Source organism: Gavialis gangeticus, unplaced genomic scaffold (genome assembly GCF_001723915.1).
Source record: "Gavialis gangeticus isolate Ggan-Ray unplaced genomic scaffold, GavGan_comp1, whole genome shotgun sequence".
Taxonomy (NCBI): domain Eukaryota; kingdom Metazoa; phylum Chordata; order Crocodylia; family Gavialidae; genus Gavialis; species Gavialis gangeticus.
Window position 1 is genome coordinate 42,076,096 of NW_017728995.1, and position 12,127 is coordinate 42,088,222.

Consider the following 12,127-nt stretch of genomic DNA (forward strand, 5'->3'; position numbering starts at 1 on the left):
GGGGGGGGGGGGGGAGGGGTAGTGTTAAGTTCTTTATTATTCTTAGTACATCCAGTAGGAGACTTGTAGGACAGTGCTGCAGAGGCAAGAATTTCCAGGTGCTTCACTAACTAAGCTCTATTGATAAAAGACATGACATATCAATGGGGTTTCGGAGAGAAAGACAATGTGTAGAAGAAAAGATAAAGGAAAGGGCATCTGTGTTTATGTTGGTTTATACATGTACATATGATGGGGAGGAGAAAAACTGTTAGTGAGCTTATGTTGGGAGCTATGGTGATTTCCACCAATTAGGGGTAAACTCAGCTCAGGGTAAACTGGGCACTGAACTGGAGAGGTGAGAGCACTGGAGGTTCTGAATTCCTGTATCCATTTACAGATGGTACCCAGGTGAATTCCCCTTCCCATCCCATACAGAAGAGGAGGAGGAGATAGGTACCTGTACAACAGCGGTCACCAACCAGCAGATGTCAATCTACTGGTAGATCTCAGAGCCTTTTGGAGTCAATCCAAGGCTAGGGTTGGGGGCTGAGTGCCCATGTGCATGCACGCACACATCCTAGCCCAGCAAGTCAGTCCATGGAGGAGGGAAGGGGCAGGGCCTAGATTGAGGCCCCCGCAGTAAGGGACAGTGCTGCAGAGGCAGGAGCGGGGTAAGCTGAGTGGGGCCCGGCCAGGTGGGACTTACCTGCTGGGGAGGCACACCCCCAAATAATTTTCTGAGTTGTGAAGTTCACATAGGGTGTTAACAAGGAGTGGAATAGCTCCAGCTAAATATAAACCATCCTCCTTCATTCCTATGCAGCTTGTGAAGAGCAAGTAGAAAAGCCTTGGCTTGTATTAGGTTTCCCCTCAAGTTCCTTCTATATAAGGGAAGGAGTTCCCAGTGACAGACAGAAGCTGGCAGTATTGCTTTTGTGAGCCATGCTGCCAAAAGGGGCAAGGGGCAGCAAAAGAGATATGAACCAGCTGTCACTGCAGGGAAACTTTAAGGGATGACAAAGAAAAGTCTTTTCAAATTGCTTACAGATTTTCTTTCTTACTGAATCAGCTCCCCTAGACTTAAGTAGTGAGGAAGTGATGAAACATACTGACTGATCAAAGTTATGAGAAGTAAAACCCTTCCAATAAATAATATGTATATATTAAATACTTTGATTCTATATGTTAAGAACTAGTCTCTTCTTACAAAAGTAAGGGTGTCCTAATCAATTGAATTGCTTTGGACTTTTAAGTAAAAGTTGCGTAAGGACCAGACTTGTGTTATGGGCAGCAGACAAAACACACAGCTGCAAAAGTTTTCACCAAGGTACAGAGAAAATAGCAATTCACTGTAACTCTGACTAGTACCCAACAGATGGACAGAGAAGCTTTCATTCCTCTTGGGGCAGAATGGCCTCAAGAGCTAAATAAGCTAGAAAGGAAGCAAATCAATATATCTGAATTACTGGGATAAAATGTTTTCCTTAGCTAGAACAGAGCTGTTCCGTTAGTACAGGAGTTAGTGCTTTTACAAGAAATATCACTTTCAGTTTCATCACTGATTTCTCACTGCAAATAAGGGTAAACGGTATTCATGGACAAAAACAGAGTATGTGCCATGACCTAACCTTGACCAGAGTTTCTGAATTAGTGCTGAGCACACCCTAGTCCTACCTATTTAAACCATTTACAGCAGAAGTTCATTCACAGCTAATGTTGAGATGACCATTGTTGTTACCAAAGTCTAAGGGTAAGATTTTCAAAAGTCCTCAAAATTGGTCTAACTGTTCTAGCTGAAGTCAAGGGCAAGGATGGGTGGGAGTAGGGGAAGTACCTTTCATTTCAGTGGAAGCAGATTCAGGTCAAATCTGTGAGATTTCAAAATTTCAAACCCCCTATATTATTTCACCTGGCAGACAAAGCTTTGATTTTGACTTTTATTCCTCCTTTGATGTATGTTTAAAAAGTGGAACATATACCTGCCCAGGAGCCACATGCTAATCATGCTGTCTGTAGAATCAGCTACGTTACAAATGGATTGGAAACCAGTTTGTTATGCTCGCAGGTCATGTGGTCTCTAAAATAAACAAACATACATCACATATCCTACTTTATATGAGGAGCTTTAACTTTGTATAGTCGCAGCATCTAAAGCCTCTTAAAACCATATTAGAATTTATACATTTTCAGTGAGGGTTAGACATGTGTACAAAGGATCAAGTATGCATTGCATACATCTGACAGACCAGTCTCCTGTTCACCAGCTTACCCTTTGTATCCCAACCAAGACTTGACTGTCTTCTACTGCATCTATTTGCTGTGTGCAGAGGGCTGTATTATATCATGTTCTATTCTCTTTACAAAGATAAGATAAAACACTCTCCTCCACCCATTATTTTTCACTGGGAACCAATACATGCAGCTACCCCATTTCCCATATATGTACTGAAAATCTACTGCATGATACCTTCATTATTCACATTGCTGTTGTAAGTCAGATATCAACTCCTAAGTTTCCAGAGAGGTAGATATTGTTAAGACCTAACTGAAAAAAAGGATATAAAAAGAAATCTTATTTGTCTCAGTGACATATAATTTCCTAAAAACTGCCTGGCCTGTATGAATTTCTTTTTCAGTGAGAAGAATCCCTGAATGTTCCTCTGATTATAATTTCAAGCAATGCCATTTTCAGGTATTCTTAACTTTAAATGGCCTGACTAGTGATATTGAACTTGCTACGCGAGTTCCTGTGAATGCAGACAGTAATCACAAAAGTATTTTTAAAATAGCATCCTAAATGTCCTGTAACCCAAAAAGTCTGACCAATTTTCTTCTTTCCCCTTAGGTTTCAGAGTAAGCCTGGCAGAAGGTAGGACAGGACAGCCTCTGAACTAACTGGTTCAGAGAGACATGAGCCTGCCTAGGCAACAACCTATCTTGTCAGACATTATGAATTACCTAAGAAAGCCTGGCAATTTTCAGGCCAAAGAAGTTAAACCAATAAAACACCAAAGGGGATTTAAACTAAGTTTAAAATGGAATATGGTTGCAACTCTGATTTCGGACAGACTGTTGTCCTTAGTGAACTCTGGACTGTAATTTAAGCTGTCTTTACACAGCTAAGATAACTGGCTACAATCATTTTCATTGGCAGTGAGTTCAGTTACTCCATTGCTCTTTGTTATGAGATTTCTCTTCCTAATACACAACTGTGATAGGGTCTGTAAATCTCACACAATGGGCTTGTCTACACAAGACCTTTACTGTGCAGTTGACTAATTAACTGCAAAGTAAACATCTCAACATCTACTCATGCCCTCCTATTACAGCACATAAAACTAATAAACTCCGTAGCACTACCCTGCTAGGGTTTTTTTTGTATGCAACAGTGCACGTGTAGATGCTACTCTGCCTGGCTAGGACATAGGGTGCTTCAATGCATGGCTAGCTGACTGGCAGCCCCTGTGCTGAAGCGCTCTCGTGCCTCAGCCAGCCACTTAGCAATATATGGAGGCTGGTCGGAGCAGCCTGGGATGGCAGGCTGACCCCTGCCAGGTCCCCTACCAGCCTGGGCTGCTCCAACCAGGCTCTTCCAACCAGGCTCCACATGCTGCATGCAAACACACTCCAGAGCAATAAGCTCCAGAGTTCATTCATGCGCAATACTTGCACATGTAGACATGTGCAGTGAAACCAAAACAGGGCCTAGAGTGCAGTAAGGATAAAGGTAGATATACAATTTGGCTGGCTGGCTCCTTCCTGAGCTGAGAGTCAGGGAATGAAAAAGCAGGCCAGGAAGCTGTTGGGGAAAGATCTTGTAGGCAGCTGTAAGGAAGCTTCTTGAACAGAGCCTTTACTGAAGGCTATGGAGGAGTAGCTACTGCAGATAATAGGAATGGAACCAGATGGACCTTGTGAAGAGCCAAAAACCATGGACATTCATGGATAAAGATAGGAAGTGGAGTAGGGATACTGTCTGAGGGTAATATTTGCATACTTGGCCCACCCTCGTGACTGGTCCAGGATTCAATCCCTTTTCCCACTACGGTGGAATATGGATGCCTCAGCAGGGCAAGAGGCAAAGGATAGTACCATTTGGGTAAACTGAGAACAGAAATAGAAGATATGCAGGAATAGGGCTGTATAGCTTGGTTGCCTGTATGAAAGGACTATAAATGAAGCTTGAAGGAAGATCCCACAACTCGTTTTTGTGCTAATCTCAATTTTCCCAAATTTCAGACTATCCCTTTGTCTCCCTGCCTTCTACAACTGTTAAAATTCCTTTTTCTTCCTTTACATTAGGCAGAAGGCAAGGCAGGTATAGCATCTATGAAATAGGCTGTCACCTGTGAAAGCTTGTCTCTCTGAATTAGTTAAGCTGCTTACAGGCATGAAAAAAACAAACACTGCTTTACTCCAGGTTTGGCACACCCCTGCACCAAGTGCAGCATATGCCCAGTAGAGACATCGTGTTAGTTTGACCCAGCTCACCCAATGTCTGTATAGATCATGTGCTTCAGCAGGACTTTTTGGTGCTTTTATCTAACAGGTGATTGAATCAACTATTAGATAAAAGCACCAGAGAGCCCTGCTGAAGCACACGATCTATACAGACCCCAGGGAGTTGGGTTGAACTAATGCCCTTCTTCTTCCGATAAAGCATTGTTTTGTTTTCTTTCATTTTTTCCATGTCTATCAACAGCCTTAGTCTCCGGGCTACCACTCTTCCCTCTTCCCTCCCTTCTGCCTAACTTCAGACTAACTCAGCTACCTATTTCTCCCCCTTCATTTATGTTATTACCTTGAAGGTATTTTATAAACTTTAATCATGTACCCTGCTCCCCTCTGAGTCTTCACTTCTTAGGATGTATTCTTTTATTTCTTTTTTCTCTGTTCTGGCTGCCAATCCTAGCATTATTATGCCTTTGAACCCAGAGTATTTCCTTTAGCTGAGGCTAAAACAGTTAATATTTGTAAACCATGTTGAGACTGTCAGATGAAAAGCACAATGGGAGGCACTCAGCACTCCCCTGCATGCCATGAACAACTCACCGGATCCAGCCTTCAAGAAGTGAAACACACTGCTTATTAATTATTAATATCCCCTTAAACCAAAGAGAAGAGATCTGCATATGGTATTCCAGGTGCTATTGGGTTATGGAAGGCAGCCCAGTTATCTCTATAGATTTACATGAGGTCTTTCTTAAATTGTATTGATGTTCAGCGGATGACGTTTTTCCTGGAGAAAATAAGAAACCAGTGATCCAGTATGATATATGGGAAAAACCTGAAGGTGGCTTTCAACTGGGTGTGGACAAATCTGTGTTACTTTTATGAAAGCAGAGATATTAAACTTGGCATCACTGACAAATTTCAGTTGAGGTAACTGTATTCAACTTGCAGAAATGGCCCTCAGAGAGTGTCTTTCCATTTAAAGTATTGTTCATCACTTCTATGCACTCTGTTAAGCAGCTGCCATGTTCTATCCCAGAGAGGGTTGAACATCAGAAATTAATGAAAATTATCCCAATGCATATCTTACCCGCCTCACAAGTAGTTTAGTTATCGGGTTTAATCTGCTAATATTGGCAACCAGGTTTATCCACTTAATGCAAACAGGTGTATATGCTACATGGATTTCTTCTTTGCATTTCTACATTTATTTTTGTGCTTTTCCTCGGAAGAAAATAAATCTTAAAAAAAATCAAGGCAAAGCACTGTGGAAGCACAAAATACTATTTCTACCATGCACTCACAAATAGTGTTCTTCTGCTGCTTATAAATGTATCACCTTGTGAGGTCCTATTTTGTTTGCTTATTACTACATCAGGTTTTTTAGACTCACTTTTAGCTGTTTTCCCCTCATCTATATCTTTTGCTGTTTATTCAATGTCTGTGGGTGTATAATCTCACATTTATTATAATATTTCAAGTGCAATACTATATTAGAGTTAAAAAGCTATATTCATTATGCATCCCCTGTTCCAGGCATTTAAAAGTTTCTTTGAAAACTATTCATTAGCTGCAATTTTTGTGCCTGTTCTCAGCATGAACATGATTTTTAAGTGATTTACATTTCTTATGGTTCCATGCAAGAAGTGGGTATTTATTTGGGCTAAATTCAGATTGTTTCCCTCATGGTCACTAGTACATCACTCCAGGAATGGTGCCTTTGAAGTCACAAAGGGATTAGGATGCTCCTTAACGTATACAAAGGGGTCTGAATTTTAGAGATTATTCTTGAGGTAAAGAACTGTTTGGCTATAAAACACATGTGACTAATATGCAAATACCAGGGTGGTTTTGTTGTGAAATTCTGCAATGCTGATTGTTCATGAGTTAATAACAACAATTAAATGTGCTTCAGTGTCCCTTACAGGAAGGATCATAGTTAGACTATTACAGCTGCCTGCATGTGTACTTCCATCACAAAATAATTGCTTTTTAATAACTAATAACTATTCTTTGTTCATTTATTTGAAATATTAGACCATTGTAAAAATGCGTCCCTTGAGAAGCATCTGACTGGGAATTGCTTTGGTACAAGAAACAGCTTTTCTTTTTTCTTTTTTTTTTTAATCTCTGAAGTTAGATGTTTTGAATCCCTCAGTAAGGACTAGTTGTTCTGACATGCTCACAGAAGTGTATGTTACAAATAGGTAAGTGGTGTGCATTAAATTCTCTGGCTAAAATCCAGTCCAGCAAAGTCCCTGAGAGATGCAAAACTTACATCCCTGAAGTGGTATTTATTTCTAAGATGGATTCAGGCAATTAAACAGCAGAAATAAGAATCTGCTGCTGTTCTACAGTCAAGGTTAAAATGAATACCTTCATCAAGACAGAAATGCCCTGGGCAAAGCCTGTTTTGGACAAGGGTTAGGATTGGGGCTGAATGAAAATTGTATTTGTCCAAACACATGAAGTTACCAGGATTGCTTCCCTTTTCTTTAAGGGTTACGTGGTGCAATAGCTTTTGCACTGGCTATCCGGGACACAGAATCTCAACCAAAGCAAATGATGTTCACCACAACGCTGCTTATTGTGTTCTTCACAGTCTGGGTCTTTGGTGGAGGCACCACTCCAATGCTCACATGGCTCCACATCAGGTTAGTGCTGTCTTACCATGATTTAATACAGGGTAAAATAACATGATGGTTACAGTTAATCACTACCTTTATACATCTTTCCAATTCCCATTTTAATAGACAGGGTGGTGACCTACAAAGCTGGGATTTGACACCTGATAGAGGTGGGTCAGGCAACCAGGGGGAGATCCATTTTCCCCAGAACTTTACAGGGTCTGATCTGAATGTCTTATTCAGGTCCATTTTTAATTCTAAAGATCATATTTCTTTTTTTTTTTAATGTAGTTAAATGTTGGCATAAGGTGCTCAGCACTACATGAGATATAGATACAGAGACATTTCCTCCCATAGTCTAAAACTTGTGTATTGATTCCACAAAAATGTTTGAAGTATCTTAAAAGCCACAAAACCCCATCCTGGAAATGATTACATTAGTAACAAAGAAAAATGGATAGCAAAACCTATGCAGGAAATGTGCTTGCCTAGCTGGGCAGGGGACAATGGCAGAGTCTATCGGCACTCCATGTGTTCATATATATATATGTACGTGACACCAGGAAGGAAGGAATTATTATTTTATTCATTTAATTGTTTACTCCTAATTGCAAAAGAGGGGATGTTTAATCAGAAATGTTATGTGTACCTTGATTGAATGTTAATGAGCATTCTGTGTAATCTGTACATCATATTTTCCATTTCTATTTTGAACTTGTTTCAACAGATGGAATGTCTTAAAGTTAAATCAACCAAAATCTGCCTGTAGTTTTACTCCACCAACCTTCTTGTACTCCATGTACTTGGACGAATATATACAGGAGCGTTTAAACCAGTGTGTATTTTGAAATATCAGTGTGTACACCCTTGGGTGACTAAATTGTGACTCCTTGACATCAAAACTGAGGGAATTATGAATGAGTTGGTTGCTCAGCACACTGTATTCCTGAGAGTCTGTGCCATAGTCCTGTATGGTCTGACATGTAAAGACAAGGAAGCAACTTCAAGCTGAGAGAGACCATGCAAAATGTAAAGCTCTTCTTCAGGAGAGTGCTAGCTGGTCATTGCCTTCATGTAAAGCAATGATTATCAGCCTGCATGCTACAGGCTGCCATGCAGTATTAACACCATTAGGTGTGTAAGCACCTACACATGATTCACAAGATAGACCCAGAGATTTCAAACAGGAATCCATAGTGTTAAAGAATTCTGTTCTATAGTAGTCTTTCTGAGTTCTTTGAAACAGTAGACATGGTCTATTATTTTCTATAAGTCAAGAAAAAAAGTGAATGCTAAGAGCTGGCATTTTCCAAGAGGTGTCTTGAGTCTAGTAAGGTTGAGAACCACTGGTATAAGAAGTTTTGATATCCAGCATTTTTTAATTGCTGTTGTCTCTCTTTCCTATAAAATGCCTGCAAAAACAATTTAGTTAATTCTATAGTGTGGGGAATTTTTTGTTAATTTTTTGTTCAGGGTGCTCCTGAATTGATAATATTTATGGCATCCTGAAGGAGATGTTACAAAGCCACATCTCCAAAAGAACAAACTAGTTATATTTTGTGTATAGATCAAGAATGGAGTAGGCTATGATCTGCCTTTGGCTGTACTAACAGATACAACTTGGACACCAGCAAGTCAGACAACCCAGGGGTCTAAAAAATTTACAGAATTTTCCATAGATAGTCCAGAACATGTGGATGGTTGCAGGTTCTACTCACATTGTGTTTCTGAATGAAAAGGACTCCTGCTCTTGAAGGAGATTTGAGAACATGTGGGAGTAGGTCGAGGTTTTTCCTAGTTTCTCTTAAAAACTCACCTGTTAGCAGTGGCAGCAGAAGGGGTGAGATATTATGGTCAAGATTTACAGAAGCTGGGCTATGGTTCTGGATACACCAATTCTTGCGTAATGTAGTATCAGTTACTATACAGCCTGCTCTGCTAACTGCTGTAATTTATGAGTGGAATCTAAGTCTGATTATCACAAAATGTACCAGAAAATCTTCATGCATCTCCTGTAGCCTCCTTATTTGTGCAGCACTCAGCCAGAGATTTTTGCTCATTTGATTTTTGCTTTCTCCTTCTTTGTGTGGGTTTTCAAATGAATTTGTATTGCTGGATGGCTATGAGAGAGATGGAAGCTGAAGTAAGAAAAAGAGGACAAGGAAAGGCGGTGGGAAGAAGAATGCTTAATTCTCCCATGTAATTTAATGGAACTTCAAATACTTTATGTACAGATATGTTTTGGGTTTTTTGAGAAACCCAGGTTTTAACAAAAAGGTGCAAATGCAATCTCTGTGTTCTGGTTACTTCATAATCTATTCAGGACTCACTGCCGTGCTTTATAATGTCACCAAAGAAAACTTCAGTGGCCTTCTAATTTACAATTGCCTATCATTTATTCTATATATAGTGTATGCTTTGCTTGTTTACAGAGTGATGTCTAGTTAACAAGCCATCATGTCAAACTGTTGCTATTAAATACCAGCTGAAGATAACTAAATTTGAGCCTTAATAAAGAAGGGGAGATAAAAGCTTATAGACAAAATCAGTACCAGCATACAAATATACTGGATAAATATAAAATGCAGGCATCTGTATACTGTGTGAGAGCTTTGTGATTTCCCTGGTACTTTGATTTTCCCCACCTTGAAAAACTCTCTCATCTCCTACCATTGTCAGCCAAGTTTAATACAATCAAATATACACTACAGGTGTCTGTCTTCCTAAAAGTTTTGCCACTGTTTCATTGCCACTCAGTAAAAGAATTGCTACACAGCCCTATTTCAGATGAATACAGAAATGAGCACAAACTGACGATGATGTGGAATCTCTTAATTAGGACTTGGGGTCTGAAGCATTTTGCACAATCTTGGGATCAAGAGATTGTATCAAGAGAGTCAGCAATAAATATTGAAGAAAAAATGAAAAGCAGTTACATGTCTTTTCCAGTACAGGTTTACAAGGAGTTTTGATGCCCTGATGTAGTTCTTCAGAAAATGCAGGGTACAAACATGAAGAATGAGTCTCCTGACCTTGACTGACACAAGTAGTCCTACTGACTTCAATAGGACTGCTTCTATCAGTGAGGTCTGCCTGCATTAGTTTTTTCACCCTTCTTCATAAACTATTCAAGCCCTTATGGTAACCATTTATCCAGAAAAAAAATTTAACTACCAGGGAAGTTTAACTGCCTCTGAATCCTGGGATCAATGGTTCTAAGGTGATTGATTAATAAAATAATTTATTTTAGCAGCTAAAGCTGGGATTTGCTGAGGAGCATCAAGAAAGTAGGCACCAACTAACTCTAACTGTATTTCTTAACACCAAAATACATAACTTCATAGCTGAAATTAACTTGAGAAAAGGCTTAAATAGACATTTATATTTAAAGAAAAATAAATTGTTGATACCCCAATAGTAGTTGCACATTCTTATGCCCTTACAGAACTTTAGCCTTGACTATCACTACGTCTATTCATTTTAAAATCTTACACTCAGATTTTGCTACGTTATCTTATTTCAAATGGACTGAAACTGACTCTAATTAATGAAGGAATTAATTCCTGTTCACAGTACTTGTAGAGAGAGATTTTAATCAACAATGACAAATAAATCTGCCATCACCCCCAGGCAGCCATTTTGCATTTTCAAGTTCCCTGGAAGGATAGCCCAGTGAGAAAAATGGAGAATTTCCTTTGTATACAGAGTTAGGATGTATGATTGTGGAGGGCTTAAGAGAATTGTGGATGCAAGTATGAAGTCACACAGGAAAATCATAGGTTATTCCAGCAAGGTCCAAGATAGAAGGAAGAGAGAAGGTTCAGATTGTCACTACAGTGTTCAATCCATGTGAATCTACAACGCACAGCCTGGAGCATGAACTGTAAATATGAGAGTGGCATTTCAAACTTCCTTTTTGGGGTGAGTCCCCATAGTCTACTGGATTGTTATGGCTACAAATTGGTCTGTGTAGTCTGAAGTGGCCTGGGACTGAAACTGTAGTGCAGAGCTGGCCACTCAAGTCAACTAAAAATAAAATTATTCACTTGAACAAAACTAATACCAATCCTAAATTCAAAGGAAAACTCAGTCAGAGCTATATTGTATTCCTGATGATGACCAAGTTGAGATTTTCTTATGGCACAGCAGTCACTATCATAGTGCCCACCTGCCAGGCAGAGGAAGTCAAAACCAGTGAAGCAGAGTTCAGAGGTGGAGTAATTTGTTCTGTCACCAAAGGAGAATCAGTAAACCACTTGCTCAATGTAGAATTCGTCTTATAAAGTACACTTAAAAAAAGAGGGTGGTCTGATGGCTGCATTTAGTGGAATGAATGGGTCTTATATTTATCCACATAAATTTAACTTTGTGCCCATGCTAGGTGGGCTTAGCCACAATTTCTCAAGGAATGTAGCTATTTCCAGTCCTAAACTGATTGAATTTAGGTCAGAATTGAGTTTAGACATTGTTCAGAGACACTAACCTCTAGGTAGGTAAGAGATCTGCTACCCCCCAACTTTATATTAAAATAAACAGATGTGGCAAGTGTTATTTTTATCTAAGAACAATTGATCAGCTTACTGAGTAAATATTTATATCAGTGTGGCACTAAGCAACACCAGTCACTGATTATGTCCATGCTCCCCAAAGCTGCAATCTTTTCCAATTACATGCTGTGGTTCCCTTCTGTTACAAATTTCAATATGTTACAATTATTTATTACATTAGTTGAGTAATTAATATTGTCAAATCCTTCTCCTAGGATATACTCCTACACAGCCCCATGCAAACCAGTGATGATATATAAATAACAATCTCTGATTCATAAATATTCACCAAGTCATCCACTTTGTCAAATAGACTGGACTTATGACTCAGATACCTTGTTCCAGAATACCCAGATACCCCCAGTGGGGTGGGTGAGATAGGCTGCTGGTATGCTATCTGACTGATAGCCCTGGGTTCCCCTCATGGGGACACTTTGCTGCTCTGAAATCATTTTTTTTCCTATTCTCTGTCTCCTCTGATGGACCTCCATCTAACCCAGGAGGTGCACAGCCCCACCA

General features: G+C 39.6%; 1 protein-coding gene across 1 annotated transcript in view; it reads left to right on the forward strand.

Moving 5' to 3' along the window:
• The window catches only part of SLC9A9 (solute carrier family 9 member A9), a 491,595-nt gene that overhangs the window by 265,543 nt on the left and 213,925 nt on the right, over positions 1–12,127 (forward strand). Inside the window, exon 12 of the mRNA XM_019503549.1 lies at positions 6,935–7,088. Within this exon, the coding sequence (XP_019359094.1) occupies positions 6,935–7,088 (154 nt within the window). The remainder of the gene's footprint in view (positions 1–6,934; positions 7,089–12,127) is intronic.